Raw genomic sequence first — 24,712 nt, 5'->3', positions numbered from 1 at the left:
ACGATATCACTTGCATAATGATCTAACATTCTGAAGAAATGAATCTGGCCAGAAAAATCACATCAGCCTTGGTGCCTGTTACAGTTTGTAAAACATTGAAGCAGAAAACCAAATATATTGAAAAGGTAACCCTTCCTTAATCAAAATCCATGTCATGCCCAGAACTTAGTGAGGTTGGACTGTGGAAAACTAATAGTGCTAACATTTTTTTTTACCATGTACATTGACAGGATGAACAAACAGCTAACCATCAATTAAATTGAGACTTGTGCATACATAAAAATTTATTGCATAAGTAGAGAAATATAAGTGGGTGGTGATGGGGGAACAGGCCAAAGGGTATATCAAAAACCCTGTGCAAACTAACTCCATGATATATGTCTATCTTTCATCCAAAATTCCAATAAATACAAGGTCACTTGGTTAAGCATCTGTAGAATTCTGCTTTTTGTTTTATCATCTTGGTTTATTCTCCTTGCTGTTTGATCTCTGTTCTCAAAGAATGATAAAATGTCTGACTCTCAAGCAAGGAACTAGTGGCATCAAAGGAAACAGACTTGCTCAAATCCTATGCTACCCAGCTTAAGATCAATGTACAGGCATTCAACTGTAAAGGCTAAAATTCAGATTTTGTAGCAATTGCAAAACATATGCTGGAAATGATCATTTTCCAGAGCTGTGCAAAATCATAACACAGAACTATGGGGTGTGTTTTCAGCAGTTTACTCTCTGAATAACACACATTGGCTTGCAGCACGTTTTAGTGTTGTGTCCAGAACCAGCTGAATGGGCAAGTGGAAATCTATCTGGCAGCTCAAACATGATGCTTATATGGTCACCTCAAAGTAAATGGCAGCATATCAGTCCAAGTACTGACCTTGTAAACTCAATAGGTTAGAACAGGAATTCCAAAACTATGGGTGATGACCCCTTCCAGGATCATGGGCTGAATATTTGTGCTCCTGAGCTCTGAAGCAGAATTATGCATGATGCTCCTTTACTACAGAGATTACTAATTTTTTTAAAAGCTATTGTTATAAATATCAACTATCCAGCAGAGCCTGTAAATGGACATGATTGGTTGTTTGTTCAGTACCTTGATTAGAGACTTAAAGTCATACAAATGTACACCATGGAAACAGACCCTTCGGTCCAACTCGTCCATACCAATCAGATATCCCAACCCAATCCAGTCCCACCTGCCAGCATCTGACCCACATCCCTCCAAACCTTTCCTATTCGTATACCCATCCAGATGCCTTTTAAGTGTTGCAATTGTATTAGCCTCCATTGCTTCCTATGGCAGCTCATTCCGTACACGCACCACCTTCTGTGTGAAAACATTTCCCCTTAGGTCTTTTTTACATCTTTCCCCTCTCACTCTAAATCTATGCCCTCTAGATCTGGACTACCCCACCCCAGGGAAAAGACTTTGCCTATTTACCCTATCCATGCCCCTCATGATTTTGTAAACCTCTATAAGGTCACCCCTCAGCCTCCGATACTCCAGGGAAAACAGCCCCAGCCTGTTCAGCAACTCCCTATAGCTCAAATCCTCCAACCCTGGCAGCATCCTTGTAAATCTTCTCTGAATCCTTTCAAGTTTCACAACATCCTTCCGATTGGCATGTTCAGCTCAGTACACTGGTTGGTTGTTCAGTTCAGTACTGTGGCTAATCAGGGACTTCTTTGCTCATAACAAATAAAAACGGAAATTGTTGGAGAAACTCAACATGTCTGGCAGCATCTGTGAAGATAAAGCAAAGTTAGCGTTTTGGTCCAGTGACCCTTCTCCAGAACATAGGCTCAGCCATATGGACGAGTGTGGTGATGCTGGTGGGTGGGGATGGTTCAGGAATTTTTTTTCCAGGAAGAAGTGGAGAGCCCTGAGACCATCCTGATGGGGGAATGGACATGTAAAGGGATTGCATGTCCTTACTGAAGAAGAGATGGCGGGAGTCCACAAACTTGAAAGTCTGAAACTAATGTAAAGCATCAGTAGAGTCACAGATGTAAGTGGGGAGGGACTGAACAAGAGGATAAAAAATAGAGTCAGCAAAGGAGAATTCTATGGGACGAGAGCAAGCAGAAATAATGGGTCTGCCTGGGCATTCCTCCTTGTGGATTTTGGGAAGAAAGTAGTTGTGGGTTGTGTGGGACTGGGGGACTATGAGTTTAGAGGCTGTAGGGGGAGGTCACCAAATGAAATAAATTAGTGACCATTATGGACACAATGGCCTGTTGTCCAATGGTGACATCATGGTCCAGGGGAGATATGCGGAGGTATCTGCGAGCTGTTGCTTAGCCTCTGCAATGTAGAGGTCAGTCTACCAGCCAACAACAGTATCACCATTGTCAGCAGGCTTGATTATGAAGTCACGGTTGGATCTAAGTGTACAGAGTGCAGTCAGTTCATTGGGAGATAATTTCTCTGATCCCTCACCCATTCCAAACTAAGGCGACCAATGGCACATTGACAGTTCCCGATGAGCAAGTTGAGTACAGGTAAAAGGCCAAAGGGAGGGCAAGTGTTGAAAAGGGATTGCATGTCCATACTGAAGAGATGGGGAAAGCACTCCTGTCCAAAGCAATGGGTGGGTACAGAAGCAGAACTGATGGAAGATTTCAACATTGCGTTGTGCCTGAAATTCATTGAGGTGGGGACAGAGAGAAATAAAACTGAGACCTTTGCTGAGTACAGAATTTTCAGCATGTGAGTATCATATTGGAGGAGGTACTTTAAATGCACTGAGGTGATTGGTGGAACAGTCCTGGGCTCAGTGCCAATACTGTGTTATATATATGATAATGATTCCTAGCTCAGCAGCCTCAATTGCTTCTGCTCAACAACTCCTGAACTCTGCTCAACAACACCACTCTGTCCCAGTACCAGCCTCCATTCCTAGTTGCAAGCATTAAAATGAGTCAGAGTGGCAAAAGTTTTTGGATGCATTGGGTTAAAAGTTGATGTGACATATTTGTCAGCCCTTGCCAAGCTTGAAGGTATAACAGGCAAATATGACATACAATGTCCAGGTACAATGGATGTACAACTGAGCAACAAAGCACCCAACTCCATTGGTAGCTGACAAAGTGGATTTAACTGCATTGTAAGATGAAAGGCAGGAGGGGTTAGACTGCACTTGAGGAAAATTCTTTTCAACCAGAATGTGGTGGAAATCAGGAATGGTCTGCCTTGGAGGGTAGTTGAGGCAGGAAACCTCACAACCATTGAAACATACTTAGATGAGTCCTTAAAATGTCATAATATTCAAGGCTATGGGCATAGTTTCAGAAGTGTGACTGCTGTGGATTTAGAACAAACAAGTACCAGATAATCACTTACCTTAGAACAGTTGTTGTTTACATTTAAGGGCTGAACATTAATTCTATTATGCAGAAAACTTTGTGCGGACAAGTTACCTCTTTTTTTTGAAGCAAACTTTACCTTAAAGGAGAATGTATCCAATATGGTATTTGTATGCATAGAGATATGAATTGCAAACTTGAAGGTCATTTAATAAACAGCGTGCTAATAGCATTTTAAGACAAATTATCAATGCAGTATATAAGATGTTGTATATACTTAAATAACCCTCTCAGTCATTGTGCTTCAGTGAATAAATGTACAATGTGATAGGGTACATGACCACATAGAGCATGTTTTACCTTTGCTTGCTGCTACATTAGCTAATGACAAAGAGGCAGCCCTGGGGAATGCCACTACTGACCTCGACTCCCAAGCTAGCAAAGCGAGTGGTGTAATCAGTCAGGGGCAATTGCTGTCCAGCCACCCCATTGTTACATTTGTATGTGTGTGTGGATGTAGAATGTTTAGATTAGGCATTCTATTGACTCAACAGTAGCTGCTTTCTTGATGTAACTTGAAATCAGTCTCAAATGCTTCATGTATAGAACTAAGTCACAGAAACAGATACCAGGTCATGGAGAAAGAGATTTAGAGGGATGCACTGAAGATTGAAGCCACTGTCAAAATGCGAGGTTTCGGTAAGGCTTTTAAAAGAGAGCGAAGTTGGAATTTTGAGTGCAATTTGAAGAGAATTCCAGAAACAGGAGCAAAGGTAACAGAAGATTATCCTTGAGAATGTGCAAATCTTTAGCAGAAATATCATCATGTAGGAGTCAGTTCCTGTTGCTTTACCCATATGTTAAGATTTAAATAGTTGCTTAACTGGGGTCATGCTCACAACAGTCATTTAATCTGTTCTTTATTGTCCATTCCTTGTAAAATATATAGATTTCAGGAAGGTACTCCTTACCCTTATTCTGGATTTTGGTTTGCATTCTTCTGGCAGTAATGACCATAACTTAAATAATCCAGTCAAATGGGTGCTATATGTAACTTTCTAATAAGTTCTCCTTGAAGGATGGCAGCATTGAAATTAATAACTAGAAGGAGCTGGCTACCAAGCATTCAAAATGACAGCTGTCCATCAAGCTGCACTGGGTTTTGAGTCCAAGTGCCTTAATGATGAAGCTGAGCAGCAGCAGCAGAGAAGGAATCAAAAGAGAGCAAATCCAGCAATCCAGGCCCTGTTAATTCAAGGCAAAGCTGCACCTTGTGTCTTAAGATCTGTGGGCCAAGGATTTTTCTGTTGAGGCACATGAAGATACATCCCAGAAACACATGTCCCTGAGGTTTACCCTTGAATCGAACGAAAGCTGACAATGATATGTGCCAGATATATTACCAGGGTTTCAATGCTGTAATGTGAGCACTGTGATGTGTTGCCTGGGCTGCTCTGTGTCAATTGAATGTTGGTTTTCTAAGGCCACTCTATTTCTGATTTTGACTCAGTGTCAGGGATAATCAGTTTCAGGATTATCACTCAGAATAAGAAAAGACTCCTTTTTACAGAGAATTGTTGGAGCATGAAATGCTTTTGAAGAGGGATTGGTTGAGGTACAAGACATTGCATCTTTTAAAAGAAAGTTGGCTAAATATTTGAAGTAGACAAAGGTACACAGCTATAGGGAGAGAGTGACGCCATCAGTTTAGTTTTGGATTGCTGTAGTGAAGTGTCAGCACAAATATGATTGATCAAATAGTCTTCTGTGCTGTTAATTCCTATTATTTTAAAGATCTTCATGGTAACAGCAACTCTGCAACGATAAAGCTGAAAGTAAGTCTGAGCTGACTTACATCTATTCTACTGATCTAATTTCTGGTAACTGAAATGTCCAGCAAATACTCATTCACTCTTTATGTTAACCTTTGTACACTTGCCTTGATTAATATTTGCCTATCTGTTAAGTATTCCTCTTTTTAATTTCTTGTTTTCTTTTTCTTTCTATACATTTTATTTTGCGGGGCAGTATTCAGGGTCAAGGGGGCTCAATGACCTACTCTTCTATGAATATGCCTGCCATGGTTCAATTCAGAGCAATCTTGGCTTTGAGCCAAAAGTAGTGGATGCGAATCCACTTATCATTGATCATGGGACACCTGATTTCTCAGCTAAATTTAGCCTTACTGATGACCTTGTGTGAGGACTGTGAAATCTCGGGATGTCTCTGTTGTTGACATTCGCTCGAGAAGCTGGATTGTTGACTTGCTGCCAATTGGCAACTTGTTAGTGAAAGCAGTGTTCCCAGTAGCTGATCTATGGGACAAGATCTATGGGACACATTTCAGGTTTGGAGCAAGAGATGCATGAGGGATATAGGAGCAGGAATAGCCATTTGCTCCGCAATTTAATGAGATAACAGTTGATCTATCTCTCCACCATTTTCCTGCACTAACTTCATATCCTTTGACTCCTTTAATATCTGGAAATCTATTGATCACTGTCTTGAACACAGTCAATTACTGAGCCTGTACAAACCCCTGAAATACAGAATTCCAAAGATTCTCCATCCTCTGATTGAACGTTTTTCCTCAGCTCATCCTGACAAGACTGCCCACTATTCTGAGTTTGTCTCCACCACCTTCTGAATCTCACAGCTAGAAAAAGCATTTGTCCTCTTCCTACCCTGTTGAGCCCTCTAAGAAATTTATATGCTTCAATAAAATCCCTTCTCTTTCTTCTGAACTCTAGTGAATATAGACTCAATTTCCACAATCACATATACGCGAAAGAGTTTGATTTGTGTAAGAAATAGTAATAATTTAGAACTTGCTGCCCACATGAGTGGTTGAAGGAAGGGAAAAGAATAACTCAAATTGGATATGCACTATGGGATATAAATTTACAGGTTTCAGGGATAGAGCAGGAAACTGTCTGATCAGATTGCTCTATCAAAAGGTAGCACAGAATTGATAGGCCAAATGGCTTGCTTCCATCTGCCAGCTCAGCTGAAAACACAAAGGGAGCTTATTCCTCAATGGTTTTAGTGCCTGATTCTCCAAGTCCCTGATATATTTTTGTAAAACAGTAAAATATCACCCCAAGGGAGAAAGCTGGAGGTAGTAAACCTGTGAGCCAGAGTGCTTGCACCACCTTTCTCTCCTGCTATCTCACACATGCTTTCTTGGCTCAGGATCTATGAAAATCAATTTCCTCGCTGCCATCTCCACTCCTGTAACAATGAGCATCTTGCTTCAGGAATTTTGTGCCACAGGAAGTGATTGAGGGCAAAGCATTGAATGTTTTCGAGAATGAGTTAGATGGATTTCTTGGGGTTCAATGAATCAAAGGATAAGGGAGAAAGCAGGACCAGGTACTGAGTTGGATGATCGGCCAGGATCATATTGAATAGCAGAGCAGGTTGGAAGGGCTGAATAGCCTACTCCTGTTAGTACTTTCCTTTTTTTTCTCCATTTAATTTATCTTTCATTTATTCACTATTGATGATCTCTCACTTAACCATAACATTCCTGCTGTCTCGACTCAGTTCTCTTTACCTTTCTGTTTGGAAGTAAATTTCCCTGAAACATATTATAATTTCTCCAACCCATTCTTCTATTTTTAAGCTCCACACCCTGACCCCTTAAAAAATCCCAAGTCAGCAGCTGCTGTTTTGCGTTTGTCAACATAAAACACTGAACTGTGTCAGGCATACTTCAGAAATGCAAATTGTTACCTATTTGTCCAGGACGTATATATGTAATGTGAATTCAACATAACAACGAACATGGTCAATATATTACAAGTGAAATAATTATTAAAACTGATCATTGAAATCTGCACATTTTCTGAGTGGGTAGGATGTCGTATTAATGACCAAGGTTGAGCAAGTGTATGGGATAAGCAGGATTGAGCTTGTCAGCTTCTGTTCATATATTTATATTAACTTAGCTGCCACTGCTATATTTAATATAAGTCAAATTTGGAGGGGTTAATAGTTATTTCACCGAAGATTAATTCACTTTTAAAGGGATTAATGGATTATCTGTGACATAGAATGAATGTTTTCTTATAAGGAGGCAACTGTTTCAGGCGAGAGTTGCTCTGCTGGAAGGGGAATCCTCCTTTAATGCATGAATTTTCAGTTTTTTATATAGAATTTTTAGATGTAAGAATTTGTGACTGTTAAAAATTAAATAAGTAATTCATGAGATTGATAGACCAACTGTTAATTTGTATTGATTTACACTTGAGGAAAAAATACTAACTTATAACTTTTTTTATAACAAAATGACTTTGACTCATAGGAGATTGGCTTGAGTTATAAACAATGAGGTAGACATGTCTACAGGCACAACTTCAATGACTTGAACACATATTTCCCAAACCCTGAAACGGCGAGACAGTTGGGAAAATACAGGGAGAATGAAAAAATAATGTTTCTCAACATTGAGAACAAAACATCTGATTCCAGTTTAACATTTCAACAATTAGATGAAGCTTTCACTCGAGAATGGTGAAGGGCTGATTTGCAAGCATTAACATTTTCATCATTGCTTCAACTTGCTTCATTTTCTTCAGGTTGCTATTTTGCCAGGCAGTGGTGAAAAGCAGTTGCAGTTACAGACTCTAAGGTCTGAGTAGATACCTGGTGGCTACAGTTTGCTGGTGTCTTCTAAGGGCACACATATTGATGAGTGTTTTCCCAAGGTCTTACTTCATGGGCAGTGACCACCTGCATCCTTTGTTCATGGACAATGGCATTGTTAAAACACTAGCCTCACCGCATCATCATTGCACACCCCTGACTGGCTTGTAATATATTAAAGGCCTCTATCAGTCAGTAAAGATGGTGAGGTATCCTGGGTGAGTGAATTCAAAGTGTTAAGGACAGGAAGATTGAGTAGTTTGGGGTGTGGGTGAGGGCCATTGCAGGCAGTATACACAGTGTGACATTGTACCATGGTAGAGTTAGAATGAGTGTGAAGAGGCGGAGAGAAGATGTTGGGACTTTGCTTTGTGAAACACTTAACTTTGTTAACCTTCATGCAGCGCTTCCTGACCTTAGAAACTACACTGAGCTGGGTGACAGACAGCTAGGTGATTTGCAGGATTGTGAATGTTCAGATAGATGGCTGCATCTTGCACTTTTACTTTGTTTGTTACAACTCCCTGTCGCAGCTGTTGATCATTTGATGGCTCTGGTAACGTATAAACTTTTTTCAAAGAAGGATCATTACCTCCCAAATGTTTTCAGTGTCTGTTCACTTCGTTTGGAAGGCTCCATCAATGCTGCAATATGAGTTGCCTGCTGTGTAATGCTTCATCCTTCGCTTCCCCGATACAGCTCAAGCTGCATCAGCTCTTCATTTGATCCGTCCTTCACTGTGGGACTCCACCACCTTTTTAACATTATTTTGGACAATGTGAGAAAATCCTGACTTGCTGGCAAAGTCTCTGTATCTTGGCACAGATTCAGCAGGCTTATTGAAGTTGCAGAATTCATGACTGGCTTCAGGGAGGCACATGCATCATATGCGCAATAAACATTTCATATTTTCTAATCTTACATGGGCAACTTTCATCACATTTAGAGGAGTAGCACTCTGAGCAGTGGCTTTTACCTTATCTTTGTTCTTCTTGGTGCTGCACACAACTGTTATCTAAAATCCAAGTTAACTTGTTATGGCAATAAATGCTGGCCTAGTCAGCAACATGCACATCCCACCAAAGAATTAAAGAAAAGTAAAATAAATAACAGGCAAAAAAATGCCACAATGTAATGTAGTTTTGGATAATTTATAATTTGCACTGTGAGCACATCTGTGGAATGGGTTTGTTGTGTTTTGTAGTGTGTGGCTGATCCACCATATGCTGCAAGATGCTTCCTCTGACACCACAGTGTCTGTTACGCATTGTTAAATATGACTGCAAAACTTAAGCTGTGTAGTTCTCAATCACTTTACAATGTATTACATAGTGCAAAGAATGTATTACTGGATTTGATAACTTGTTTGATACTTAGTAACAAAATTATGTCATTTGAATCTAGCTGGCCGAGCCAGTGGCGCCTTCATCCTGTGAATGATTTTTAAAAATCTATTTGATGGAATATGGATGTATAGACTGCAAATAGCGGAGACCCCAGCACTGATTGGACACCACTAAACATCATTAAATTTGCAAGCTCCCTGCTTTATCTCAATGTGTCTCCTTGGAGAGAGGCTCCTTGTTTTCAGTCAGCATTCTCCTGGTAATACTTATTGTGTACAACTACTGGTGTATTTACTTCCAACCGCTGCAAGACACAACGAGGACACAAATACGCAGCACTACCATATTCCTTTTTTTAAACAAGTGGCTGTTTGCACATTATTAAAAATCATGTGGGTTGAAGGGGAAGAAAGGATTCACAATGCCTTCTTATTTTGAACAGACTTCCTGGCCTGCTGTGTAGAATATTTAGGATTTGTTTCTCTTACAAAATAAAATAGTAATCTTTGAACATAGCAATTTGGAGTGAGTAAATACTCAGACCAGCTCTATAATTTATCCTTTGTATTTAAGACTGAGATGACTCAACAACAGCGACGCTATATTTGCATTTGGGGGATTTTCCAGTTTTGGCAAGTTGCATTTAGAATTAAATTGTGTGGTAAATTGTGCTTAAAAGAGTTAATACTCTATTAGTTCCCATTCAAATGAAAGATTTTTTTTTAAATTGCTTGAAAAGGCTAGGATGGTATAGTAGACTTGAATATTATTGCTTCATCTTTTGTTTTGGGGCTTTGGCAACTTCAGTTTGCATCAGAACGCTCCTTGACAATAAGTTAGAAGATGCATTCAATAGCATAGTTCAAATGACAAATTGATTTGAAAACAAAAATGATGATAAAATGCCAATAATGGCCCAAAGTACTTCACAAATCAACATATAGGAGAAAGATGTGCAAATAAAAGCAAAGTATTCTGGAAGATGAAAATCAGAAATGAAAACAGAAACTGCTGGAGAAATGCTGAAGGTCTGCAGTATCTGTGGAAAGAGAGAGAGAGAATTAATATTTCAAATCCGATGTGACTCTTCTGCAGAGCTAACCAATCAGGACAGTAATTGCAGCATGGGTCAGTGATGTGTGCACAGTGACAAGATATGGCCAGCAACGCTGTAAGAAAGTCATTGATCTTCAGTGCTCTGTAAGACTAAGTGCCAGCATCTTCTCTCTGTAACTGCACAAATACACATGGTCACCTCCCACTCTGCCACTGTACATACCTCTCACAAACGATTGTAGACTACAACTCTCACAACTCCCATATCCATGGCTGTCACACACCTCACTCTCCCACATTAGTAATTCTTCCTGCCCTCTGCCCAGACCCCCAAACTGATGTCTCAGCAGCACTATGACTGACCTATCAGTAATCCCCAGATTATTTCCACTTCACTTGCAAGATTAACTGTAGCCATGCTTGGCAGTGTAATTGGGGGATCTCCTGACTGACTGTAGTCTCCCTTCATCCTACTAAATATTCTTCCTCTTTGACTTTCACACATCACCATTTAATTAAACACTTGGCAGTGTGTTTGCCATCTAAGCTGCTGGCACCTGCTGCAGCTCTGTCATTGATTTAGCGCTGTGCCATGTAGTGAGATGTCCACCTCCTGTCTGACTGATACATTCGCAGTTCAGTGCTCCCCACTGTCACAAGCTGCCTGCCTCTTCCCTGTGCTAAAATCAAACTAAACTGCAGGGACTGGCGGACTGTGACTGAGCTCGTGACCTTGTGTGCTAAGAAAGCAATGTTACCACCAGAGGGGCTAGCAACCCATAACTCGGTGCTGAACTGGGTGAGCACGAAGAAAGCAAGTGTGTGTATCCATGTTGTAGTAAGTATCCTGTGTAGATGCATGGCTGTCCCAATAAGCAAAGTGACCTGGGTAAAAGCATGCAAGTTGAGGGTGACAGGTCAGCTCCAGAGCAAAGTGTTGAAGCTCATGCTGAAATGGTAGCTGAGTTGGTCTGAGAGCTGGCATTGGTGATCTGGTGAAGCTGGGGGTCGACCAATACTCAATGATGTTGATGAAGGCTCATGGAGGCTGGCAGCTATGCAGCATGCAGAAGAAGCAGTGATGTCCAGGACAGGCATTCGGCAAACTGCACCCACTAGGTACTGCTCTGTTTTACGTGTTGGGAAGTTGTGCTGTTTTGTTTCTTGGTAGAGGAGAAGAGAATTGGAAGTGGGATGTAAATAGGGCAAGTGGGTGCTTTAATGAGATACAAATGCAAGAAATGTATTAGTCACTGCTCAAAGGCAAGATTTTGAAGTTGTCGTTAAACTCAAGGAGAAAACTGGGAATTCTTTCAAGCTTTTTTTATTTTTGCCCTATTTTGCTCAGTTGGCTGGACAGCTGGTTTGCAATGCAGAGTGATGTTAACAGCATGGGTTCAATTCTGCACCAGCTGAAGTTACTCTGAAGGATTCTCCTTCTCAATCTCTCCTCCCCTCTGTGGCATGGTGACCCTCGGGTTAAAGCACCACCAGTTCTCTCTTTCTCTCTCTCTCTTTCTTTCTTTCTCTCTCTCTCACTGTCTCTCTTTCTCTCACTCTCTCTCTAATGAGGGCAGCCCTATGGTCTCTGGGACTATGGTGACTTTATCTTACCTACCTTACTCTGAGATTATACAGTTGTTACTAGACTCTCCACGAGAGGAAACCCAGCTCTCTAGATGTGTCACCCAAGCTGCCAAAGAATCTTATATGTTTCAAAGTGCGAGCTCGTTATGCGAGAAGGAAGTTGGCAAGTGATCTTTAGAGTAGACTAACAGATCCAAGGCCTATATAAGAATTCCAGGGTGGAATGACTGTGGGAGAGAAGAAATGAAAATAAATGATTGTTGATGATGGATGGAATTTAGAGTTCATCACAGTCTATTTTATTCATTCAATGGATGTGAGCAAGACCAACCTATGTTACCTATTCCCTAATTACCCTTGAGCTAGTAGTGGTGAGCTACTTTCTGGAAATGCTACAGTCCAGTTGGTGTACATACATCCCAGTGTCTAGATTTGTAATGTCTAACTTGATGGCAACTTTAGGAACAGCCTCATTTTGAAGCAAGAGAGCAGAGATGTGGAGGAGCTGAAAACATTGTTAAGCTGAAAATTCTGGCTTATCTATATTACTCCATATCAAGTAAGCAGGCTAACAGTAAAGAGATCAAATTGCCAAGATACATGGCACAAATGTAGAAATCAATGTAATTTGCACCATAAGAGCTGTTTGCAAGTCATGAAATGGTATTGCTGAAAGGGCAGCCTGAAAAGTAATGAAAAGAGGGTTAGGTATGGGAGGTTTGGTTTAAGTCTCACCTGCCCCAAAGGTGTGTAGATTCAAGGAAAAAACTGCAGATGCTGGAATTCAAAGTAGGCAAACAGTGGGCTGGAAGAACACAGCAAGCAGGCAGTATCAGGAGGTGAAGAAGTCCCAAAACGTTGCCACCTTCACCTCCTGATGCTGCCTGGCTTGCTGTGTTCTTCCAGCCTTCTGTTTGTCTACCAAAGGTGGATATGACACCACTGAGCAAGTTGATTAGAAAATATCCAAAACTTTGAAGGCATTGTTCAACGAGGTGTCAACTAGCCATTTCCAGAAAAGTATTTGCTGTTTTGGGAAACATGCAAGGGTGATCATGTGAATTTGAATAATGGACAAAAAGCACAGTAAGGGGATGTCCTGGTCAACGTTACCAAATGCTGCAGAAAGGGATTGTGCATTTTATAACAGAAGAAACAATTTTATTCCATATGTGGTTAGTAATCCTTCAGCTCTGTGGCAGAGTGTTGACCAAATTGAAGGAAATCATGTAGAGTCATATTGGGGCTTGGAAGGCGCAACATGTGAGGTTTTGAAGGGTGGATATCAGATGGTAGTAATATCTGAAAACTCACATTATTGGACTGAAATTGGGACAGAATTAAGAGAAATTGTCCATCTACTTAACAATGTTACATCTTGAGTTTTTATTATTTTCATTCATTCATGAGATTCATGAGATGTGGGCATCACTCACTCGGCCAGCATTTATTTCCCATCCCCAAATTCCACTGGAAAGGTGGTGATAAGCTGCCTTTTTGAACTACTACAGACCTTTGAGTGTTAAGTCCACTCAGAGTGCTGTTAAGAAGAAACTTCCTGGATTTAGACCCAGTGAGAATAGAGGAACATTGTATATGTTTCTAGTTCAAGATTGTCTGTGCCTTGGAGGGAAGCTGCCAAGTAGTGGTGTTCCCATACATCTGTTGTGCTAATCCTTCTAGGTGGTAGAGTTCTCTGTTTAGAAGGTGCACTCAAAGGAGCTTGGGTGAGTCGCTGCAGTACATCATATAGATGCTACACAGTGCTGTTACTGTGCATCGATGATGGTGAGTGAATGTAAAAGTGATGGATGAGGTAGCAATCAAGTCTGCTGCTTTCTCCTGGGGGGGGAGGGGCACACTTTGAAAGCTTGTGAGTTAAAATAAACCTGTCGGAGTATAACTTGGTGTCATGTGATTTCGACTTTGTCCATCCCAGACTAACACTGGCGCCTCCACCTCAAAGCTTCTTGAGTATCATTTGGAGTTGCACCTATCCAGGCAAGTAGAGGCTATTACATCACACTCCTAACTTGTACCATGTGGATGCTGGACAGGCATGAGGAAGACAGGAGACAAGTTATTCACTCCAGAATCGCGAGCCCTTGACTTGAGTGAGTCATTACATCTGAGCAATAGCACTTGATGCTTACATCAGCTGCCCTTACTGGAAAAACAATGCTGTTGCTCAGCATTGTCACCGTTCATTTGAACAGGCATAAAATTTCCATTGAAAATAGAAGTCTGCTGGAAGATACCATAGAGTAGAGCAGCATATTGGACTATTTATTCCTTGCTGTGAACTATTGTAACTAACTGAAGCCTGTAGTGCCTGAGGGTCCTTAATTCCACTTGTGTACTAAGGTAGTTGAGAAAAGGTCCAGAGGCAAGTTGAGAACGTTTTTTTTCAAATTGTGTTGTTATAATCTGGAATAGACTGCCTGGAGGGATGTGAAGGCAGACTCGCTAGTGACTTTCAGTAGGGAATTGGATAGTACTTGGAATGGAAAAATGTTTAAGGCTATAACAAAATGGGCAGAGAAGTTAGTCTAACAGGATAATCTTTGAAACTGCAAGTTCACGAATGATAGGCTGGATAGACTCCTTCTCCGTTTTATGGTTATATTAATCAAAACCTATTTTTCATATAAATACAGTGTATTAGATTAAAAAATTATAAAAATAATTTCCTTACATAATAAAACTGCATGGATTGGAATGGTTTTGTTTTACACTTAACTGTGCTTTATGCTATTACAATATTTATTTTTGAGATGTGCACTCATCTTATAATGTAATTATTTGAAACCAGTCCAGAAATCCAAATCCGTTCTTTTTTGGAAGCATTAACAATGTATTCAGCGTTGAATAGTCAGTGATTTTTTTTTCTTTCAGAAGCAAGAATCACCTCAGTCATTTCTGTAGCATGCCTTTTTTAACCTGAAATACTGTTAGCTATCCGGATGAACCATTTAAATATGGATGCTAGCAGCTGATATTTTCCAGTTATGTTTGTCAGTCTAGGATTTGTGCCTGAGGATGAAATTTGCTCAATTATAGCATTGATTTGCTTTTTGTCTTCACCCATTTGATGGGCACTGGAATTTTTCCACATCAGCAAGCTCCTTTCATAAGCCACCAAAAGGTCACACCCGCCTCTAAACAGCTCTGTTTCCCTGTGTGGCTCTGGTATAATTGGCTGATTGTGTTTGTGGTGATTGACTCATCCCTCCCCCATCGCAGTCCCAGATAGATGCTAGCTCCCGGAGGAGAATCTCTGCGATCTACTCTGCTCCTCACAGACGAAGGCAGAGCCATTACGCAGTTTGCAGCTGCAGCAGAAGCATCCATTTTTGTGTGATACCAGCTTCGTGCCTGGCAGGGGTAGCATTTGTCCTCCCAGATGCTGTAAATCTGAATTCTGTACAACAGCCCTTAATTCTTTCAGTCAGCAGTGGCAGCTTTCATATGATGCGCTGAGATGGTACACCAGGAGAACTGTGCTTATCAGGTAAAGATGTCGTGATACATGGAAAGGTGCACTTGAAGTCTGCTTGGCTTGCTTTCTGAACAGCAGCGCTTTCCTACACGGTGTATTCTGCTTGTCCTTAATAACGTTGATTTATCTTTAAAAGGAGCTTTTGAAATATTTTCTGCAATTATTTTGGTTTGGTAGAATTGAATGGCTGAGTGTAAAGCTTAAGCAGCAGTGCATTGTATTGTAGAATTTATCAAGTATGTACATAGAAGAGGAGGGCGAAAGAGAAAGAGAGAAAAAAGATCAAATACAGAGCCAGAGGGAAGCTAAATTCATCAGATTAAGACATTGTTCTAAGACAAAATGTGCATTGTCACAAAACATTAATTGATGTTTTAGTTACATAACTGGGGGGGAATGCATTTGGGACACTCTGATAGATTGCCCAGTAGCAATTAAAGTTTTTATTCTGGTATTACAGTAACTAATGAGTTCATGTCCTTTGGGAATTCTGACTGTTGGAGAGAATGCAGCAATGTCTCTTTGTAATGTCTTCGCTACTGTCCATTGAAAAATAGCCATGCAGTAAATAATATGATTGTAGATGTTGCTTCTGTTGAGGTTAAATAAGTATTAAATATGTGTGTCTTTCTTAAATAACTCGTGAATTTTGATTGATTGTATGCAGATCATGATCAATTTTCTAGATGGAATGTCATAATCAAACTATTTCAATGCAAGGTAAAATAAGCTAATCATGCCACAAAAATAAATGCCCTAAAAGGAATTGATCTGCTGAGTTCGTGTCCTTTGGGAAGCCAGTAGCGAACAGGATGCAGCCCTGTTTCTTTGTGATATTTCAGTTTCAATGTTGAAGTGCTTTACTTCAGTCACTGGAATCCTTTAGAGGCCTGCCTACGTCAATGCTCTGTCTGGACATTTACAGGAAATTGAGGCTGTCATCAATCATTAGTTTACAAGCATAATGTGTACAAAAATAAATAATAGTTTTCATTTGCCCCAAGAATAGACAGTATTTTCACTATAATTTCCCCTGTTTAGAATTTATCTGAATCTGTGTAATGTATCTATAAAAATCAGTCACTAAGTTCTTCTTTTAATAAAGATGGCAGAACTAATGGGGCGAAAGTATCAGATCATGTCAGGCTTAAACTGTAGCCTGCTGTATACATCCACACAACTTGAGTTCCATGCCCAGTTTGGCACTGAGCTACAAATGGGCATCCAGTCCTCAGAGGCAGTACAGAGGAAGACTGTCTGTAAAACCAACTGCAGTACCAGACTGTGAAGCAAAGAGAAAAGGCTGGAGCAACTTGAAGTCTTCTGCTTTGAAACCAGATAGCTGAGAAAAGACCACAGTGTATATGTACACTTTGATGGTAAAGTTACAGTGGCCTTGAAACTCTACAGCATAGTGCCATTCTTCAGAAACTAAGTAACCTCTGGAGCCTCCATGGTAGTGGTTAGGAGTTTAACACGCATGACAAATGAGAGTATACTGCCTACCATATTAACAAATTTCAAAAATTGGGGGGTAGTGCCCACATGTGAAACAGGCATATGCACTTCACATTTGCAAATAAGGGGTCTGACACCTATTTAAAGTCCACCTTGTAAGAGAAGTTTTCCCTGAGGCACAAATTACATTGCTGGGTTCCTGCAACACAGTGATGGTTTCACTTCAGAAGTACTGAATTGACTATAAAACACATTGAGGTGATCTGAAATGTAAAAGGCTTTGTATGTACAAACTTCTTTCCAAGAGTTCCTCAGTTTGAAACTGGAATAATAGATATTCAAGTGTGCCCACCACACATTACACATTAGATCAGGAGTAAGCAATTCAGCCCCTCCATTTGATGTAACCATGCCTAGGTTCACCTCGGCCCCAACCCCATACTCACTCTCTCCATAACCCTTCAACCCATTGCTAATTAATAATCTGTCTATTAAATTTACTTAGTATACCAACACCCACTCATTCTGGGCTAATAATTTCCATAGGTTCCTGACCCTTGAAGAGAAGTAATTACTCCTTATCTTAGTTTTAAATCTGCCATCTCTTAGCCTAAAACTGTCATTTCTCATTCTAGATTGCCACACAAGAGGAAATATCCACTCTGTGTTTAGTTTGTCAATCCTCTTTATCATTTTATATACCTCAATTCAATTTCCTCTTGCACATCTAAGCTAGCAGTTATAGGTCTACACTGCTGAATCAGTCCTCTTAAGATAACTCACCTCGAGAATTAATCGAGTGAACTATCTCTGAAATGCCTCCAGTGTAATTACATTCCTTGTCAAATAGGGAATCTTCTCACCAATGCCTTATACAGTTGCAACAACACTTCATTACTTTTATACTCTATTCCTTTCTCAATAAATACCAAAACTTTATTTTCCGTGCTTATTGCCCGATATACCTGTGTACCAGCTTTCTGCTGGACACCCAGATCCTTCTGTACTGACACATGTTGAAGTTTTTCTTCATTTAAATAATAAATTTCCTTTTAATTCTTCTAACCAAAATGATAACCTCACATTTATCCACATTAGACTCCATCTGCCAACTTTTGGCCCATTCACCTAACCTATTCAAATCTATTTATAAATTTCCTTATTTCTTCATTGCAGTTTACCTTCCCACCTATATTAGTGTCATCTGCAAATTTGCTTATTGCATCTTCTGCCTCTGCATCCAAGTTATTAATATAGATTGTAAATAGTTGGTGGCCCTAGAACAAAACCCTATGGCACCCACGAGTTACAGCTTGTCAACCAGAAAAAAGACCCATTTATCCTGATTCTCTTTTTTTTGTTGGTTAGCCAACCACTATCTAAGCTAATATAGTACCCTTAACCCACCCCTTGTGATCTTACCTTTTCTGTTAATTTTTTTCTCACCTCTTATCAAACGCCTTCTGGAAGTCCAGATATACTGTGTCTATAGGGTCCCCATTATCCAGTTTCTTAATTACATTTTCAAAGGACTCTAGCAAATTAGTCAAACATGATTTACTTTTCATGAACCCATACTGACTCAGTTCTGTTTTGACTTTGCAAATGCCCCATTAATGTCACCTTAATGATGGGTTCCAACAATTTTCCAATGACAGATGTTAAACTAACTGGCCTATATTTCCTAATTTCTACCTTTTTGAGATAGGTCATTCTATTAGCACTTTTCAGCAGTTTGGAATATTATAACCAATGCATCCACTATCTCTGCAAGCATATCCTGTAAGATCCTTGGATGTAGGCCATTAAGCCTGGGGACTTGTCTGCTATTAATCCCAATAGTTTGCTCAGTACTTTTTGTCTGGTATGATGGTCGTTTTACTTGTTACTGTTGGGGTGGTTTCACTGTCTTTCAGTGTTAAAACTGAGGCAAAGTATTGAGGCAAAGTACTTAGTGTTACTGCCATTTCTATGTTCCTTGCTATTAATTCCTCAGTCTCATCCTCTGAGGGGCTAACATTCATTTCCACAACTCTGTCTTTTATATAATTAAAGAAACTTTTAATATTTATTCTTGTATTTTGCAGTATATTATTTCAAAATATACCTTTTGCTCTTTTGGTTGCTCTTTTTGTTACCATCTGGTTTTGAAAAGTATCCCAATCCTCTAGCCTTTAAAATATTGTCTGCCTCAGTTTATGTCTTTGTACTATCTTCAACTTCCTTGCCTAGCCATGGATGTTTATTCTTCTCCTAACTATATGTTAGATTGGAGGAATTGAAAATCTCCTTAAGTGTCTACCACTGTTCATCAGTTGGACTAGTTGTTAGTCTTTCTATCCAGTCCACTTGGACCAAGTCTGTCCTCATGCTAAGACAATTATCTTTCTTTTACACCAGAACACCAATTTCTCATCTTTAAACTGAATCTGAAATTCCAGCATGTAACAATCATTCTTCCTTGGACGATTCTTTACTCTGTGATCATTAATTAATCATGTCTCATTGCACAGTACTAAATCCTACATACCCTGTGTAGCTTCTTTATCCCTCACCCCACAGAGTTTGGTCTGTTCTTTCATATGCTGCTAATTTTTCCAACATACAATTGCTTTTGAAATAACAAGATACTATTGTAGGACAAGCACCTACTTTATTTACTTCACTACTAGCAATGTGCTCATGCATCTTGCAATGTTATATTGTATTTTGCTTGTAATGCTTTGTTTAACGAAACACGCATCTTTTATTTAAACTGGGAGCTTGCAGCTGGTAGGGTAGAAGGAGTAACAATTCCCTGCTTCCCTGACCTTGACAATGTGAGTCATGGATATTTTGAAGCCTGATCCACTTTACATGGCCCCGGTCAGTGGCTGGCTTGAAACCAAATGGAAGCACCTGCTAGTCAACATGCAGGAGATGAATTTGGGACAACAGGAGTCTGCTTCTCGGCACAAAACAATAACCATCAGCAACAGGCAGGTTGTGGGGGGCTTTTACAAAGGAAAGAAAGTGTATAACAATCTTCCTCACTCAGATCACAATTAAGACTATTCTCAGGACTAGATGATATCTTTAGATGCAAATATGTATATTTGAAGAGCAAGTGGAAATTAAATTTGGTAGGATCTAAGCAGGAAGGCAACCGATCAGTTGTAAACACCTGCACACCCAGTTTCTACTGATAAATTGGAATGAAATAACTCCTAATAAATCAGTGTTCAATTTAGCTGATAATATTGGGACTTGGTTGCCATATAGTTCATCAATACAAACAGTATTTTCCACATTTTAAAATCTATATGCATTTTTAAATTTAGAAGTAATGAAGAGGGTTGTCCTTGGTTTTATGGATCTGTGTAATTGCAGGGGGAAGGCAGAAATGACAACCATTTTATATTTCACATATTAAGAGAAATCTGATTTTCCTTTCTTTTCTTGGATTTAAGTCCATGGGATCTATGTTCCAGGCTCTTTTGTAACTGGACAATAGCAGAACTTAAACTGAATGTACCCGTTGACAGTGACAAATGCAAACACACCCGTTAGGCTGGGAAATTTTTTGCTTTGCCAAATTAGTGTTACGGTAGAGGATGCTGCAACTTGAATAACTGAGGCGATTCATTTGACCACATAAAGCACACATTGTTTATCGCATAAGAACGAGCTGAATGATGTGTTTGAACCTGTGCACATTTTCTTTTTGAATTGCTTTGTTGACCATAGGAATGTTTTTATGCATTGTAGGGCTGTGTTTGGAATGTAACAAAGAGCACAGCAACAAATCCAATTTTGTAGTAAGTTGCAATTTTTTAAGTTAACATTATTTAATGAAGATGATCATTTATTAAATATCCAAATAGAAAAACTATCTGTATCTAACAATAATCAGTCAAAGTTAATGCCTTAAAAGGGAAAAAGATAAATAAAAGCTGTTTGTACAATTTTACAGAAGAAGAGTATCTAGACAGCATCAGTACTTAGGTCATGCATTAGGGTGTGAACAGGCAGTACAGGCAGATATTTGCTCCGCCAGTGGTTAAACTGACTTTTTTTGAGCAAGTACTGTATAAAATGTTGGCTTTCTTACTTAAAAAGGGGCATACTTGCATTGGAAGCATTCAGAGAATATTCATGAAGCTGATTCCTGGTATAAGGGATTTATATTTTGAAAAAGGCTGAGCAGTTTGGATTATACTCATAGGAGTTTCGAAGTATAAGATATGATCTTGTTGAAACATGCAAGAATCTGAGATGTCTTGAAAGAGTTGGTGCTGAGAGGATGTCTTCTCTCATGGGGGTTATATAGGACTAGAGATTCAGTTTTATAATAAGACTGTGATGCGTAATTACTTCTCTGGCAGTTAAAGTCTTTGGAATTCTGTAACGTAGAGTGCAGTGTAGACCAGGTTATTTAATATATTCAAAGTGGAATTAATCACAGGAGTCAAAGGTTATGAGGGACAGTCAGAAATTGTAATTAAGGCCACATTCAAATCGTTCATGGTACTGTTGAATTTGCAGAACAGGTTTGATGGGCCAAATGCCTAACTCGAGCTCCTGTTTCTCATATAGTCATTAAGCATGGAAACAGACCCTTCGCTCCAATTAATCTATGTCCCCAAAACAAACTAGTCCCACTTGCCTGCTTTTGCCCATTTCCCTTCAAACTTTTCCTACTCATGTACTTAAATGTCTTTTTTATAAGTTGGAACTGTACCTCCATCCACCACTTCCTCCGGCAGTACATTCCACACACGAACCTCTCTATGTATTTTTTTAAAGAAAATGTTGCCCCTCGTATCCTTTTTAAATCTTTCTCCTCTCACTTTCCCTGAAAATATGCCCACTAGTTTTGAATTCCCCACCGTAGGGAAAAGACCTTTGCTATTCACTTTATCCATGCCCCTCATGATTTTATAAGCCTCTAAGGTCACCCCTCAATCTCCTACACTCCAGTGAAAAACATCCCAGCCTCTCCAGCCTATCTTTATAATTCAAACTCTCCATTCCTGGCAACATTGTGGCAAATCTTTTCTGAACCCTGTCCAATTTACTTATATCCTTCCTATAGCAGGGTGATCAGAACTGGACACGGTACTCCAGAAGAAGCCTCACCAATATCCTGTACAGCCTGAACTTGACATCCCAGTACTCAAAGGTCTGACCAATGAAGGCAAGCATGCTAAGTGTCTTCTTAACCACCTTATCTACCTGTGATGCAAATTTCAAAGAATTATGTACCTGAACCCCAAGGCATCTCTGTTCTACAAGACTACCCGGGGCCATGCCATTAATTGCATAAGTCCTGCCCTTGTTTGTTTTACTAAAATGCAGTATCTCGCATTTATCCAAATAACAGCCTTCTATCACACTCTCAATGCCTCAGATAATGACACAGCTTGAACAGCTTTCAGGCTTGCGTTAATAAGTAGCAAACAAATTTCCTGCCATGCCAAGTACAATGACATTGTTAAAAAATCAGAGTCTCCTCACCTTCCTTTGATATTTAGTGGGATTACCATTGCTAAAATCCCCACCATCTATATTTTGGGAGGTCAGCATTGACCAGAAACCTAACTGGACCTGTGATCTAAATGCTGTTGCTAAAAGCTGCAAGTCAGAAGCTGGGAGAGTGATGCAGATTACTTTCCTTGTGACTCCCTAAGGTCTTTCCACCATTTACAAAGCACAAATCTGGATTGCAATGAAATATACTCTGTTTTCCAGGATAAGTGCATTTTGACTAGCACACTAGAAGCTCAGTGCCGTCCAGGGAAAACAGTCTACTTGATTGGCAACCTGTTCTAAGCATTCACTCCTTCTACCACTTGCACACAGTGGATGTTTGCATAATCTGCAAGATGGGACGCAAAGGTCAAATCAGTTTCTATTGAGCATTTCCAAAGCAATTTTCTAATAAGGTTAAAAATGGACAACCACCTGATGAAGCAGCAGCGCTCCGAAAAAAACCTGTTGGACTATAACCTGGTATTGTGCGATTTTTACCTTTGTCCACCCAAGTCCAACACCAGCACCTCCACAACATGACTTCCAATAAGGTCACATTTTAACAATTGAAGATTAGCTTCATCACAGAGGCTAACAAAAAAGCATTCAATAAAAATAGCATATTTGGTTTATAATTATTAAAGTTTGCTAATTATAGATGACCATATTGTATACATATAAAAACCAATGTTTTAAAAATACATTGAAAAAATGTTATGCAGTTATTCAACCCATATTTCATCTGAGGCATTTTCAGTTCGTGAAGCTTAACCTGGAAGCAGCAAAAGCACAAGGCGAGTGCCTTGAAGCATCCTGGTCGGCTGTTGCACTTCCACTGTGCAAATGTTGGGCCCAGGCCATTCTGTGTTACCAGGGTGATGGGGATTGGCTCATAAAGGCTGCAGCTGAGCAACAGAGGCATCGCCACCTGGTTTAGGGTCAGGGCCAGGCTTTGAGGAAAGTGGAATGCTTCTCAATAGGGATTGAACATAATATGCAACAGCTGAGTTTTCAGCCATTTTCCCCATATTCCCTAGTGATAGAAGACTTAACGAAGCAGCCGCAGACAGGAGGCCATGACATGGAGAAAGAGAGAGAGAGTACAAGTTGAGCTTGGCAAGGACAGGCCCAGATGCTGCTTGAGCCTCAGTGTCCATTGAGGCCTCAGTGTCCATTGAAGTCTCAGTGTCCATTGAGGTCTCATTCTTGAAGGAGAGCAAGTTTGTAATTGTGAAATTGCTGTTTTTATGACCACTGCTCTGGTGCCCAGAAGAACAATGACAGTAGGGTCACTCATTTTCTTATGTACTACACACCAGGCAGAGAAGAATAATGCAATTTCATTTCAATTTGCTCCTATATTTGCACCTGTGATCTAATGTGGGCAAAATGAATGAGGCTTTGCCCCTGGGGAAAGAGTGCTTTCGCATTTTAAGCAAAAGCTTTACAACGCACATTCAGATTAACACCTGTCCCATATCTGCATTTCTTTGTGAAAGTATATTTCTTGTTGATATTGGTTCAGTAAAGTGGACCCTTCATAGAATCCCTACAGTGCGTAGATTTAAACCCATATTTCTCATGGCAAACCTGCACATCCCTGGATACGATGGGCAATCTAGCCTAGTTGATCCACCTAACCTGCACATCTTTGGATTGTGGGAGGAAATTGGAGCACCCAGAGGAAACCCATGTAGACATGGGGAGAATATGCAAACTCCACACAGACAGTCACCTGAGTTGGAATCAGACTGGGTCCCTAGTGTTGTGAAGCAGCAGTGCTAACCACTGAGCCACCGTACTGCCGTGCGGTACTTAGGGATTTTCAATTCACTCTTTTTTTCTGTTCGTCTTTGATGTTTCAAGCAGAAGAGAAGTTATGGAAGTGAAATTTGAGGCAAGGTAACTTTGCTACTGTATCTCCAATATTTCCAATAGTTAAAATATTTTGGGTCACGGTACATTTCACATTAGTAAATTGTGCCACACAGCACAAATCTGCCACACAGCAATTGTTTTCTCAGCAGTTTGCAATCTTCATTAAATATATCTTGAGCAGAGAGACATATTTCACAGGAAGGCTGTTCCAATTATAGTTTTATTTGTAACAAATGAAATTTATCAAACAGTGCTTGACTATTGAGAAATTATGGAATAAATGCATTATGTACTGGGTGGTGGGTGTTTATTGTTGTGTATGCTGATTTAATAACTGCTTGCTGTGGCTGCAGCATTACTAATCGTGGGTTGGATAGTCGCAACAATGAGCAGGAGTTATTGAGTAACCTGAAAGAGATTC

At 39.9% G+C, this 24,712-nt stretch overlaps 1 protein-coding gene across 4 annotated transcripts in view; it reads left to right on the top strand.

Annotated features, from left to right (window-relative positions):
* The window catches only part of schip1 (schwannomin interacting protein 1), an 829,255-nt gene that overhangs the window by 722,125 nt on the left and 82,418 nt on the right, over positions 1-24,712 (top strand). The window contains exon 1 of one of the 4 annotated variants that reach the window (XM_072572735.1): positions 15,228-15,456. The exons of the other annotated variants lie outside the window; for them this stretch is intronic. Within the exon in view, the coding sequence (XP_072428836.1) occupies positions 15,427-15,456 (30 nt within the window). The 5' untranslated portion in view covers positions 15,228-15,426. Of the gene's footprint in view, positions 1-15,227; positions 15,457-24,712 lie in introns of those variants that run through there. 4 annotated transcript variants of the gene reach the window in all.

This window comes from Chiloscyllium punctatum, chromosome 6 (assembly GCF_047496795.1).
Source record: "Chiloscyllium punctatum isolate Juve2018m chromosome 6, sChiPun1.3, whole genome shotgun sequence".
Lineage (NCBI taxonomy): Eukaryota > Metazoa > Chordata > Chondrichthyes > Orectolobiformes > Hemiscylliidae > Chiloscyllium > Chiloscyllium punctatum.
Note: the sequence above shows the minus strand (reverse complement) of the source record. Positions and strands in the feature narration are given on the sequence as shown.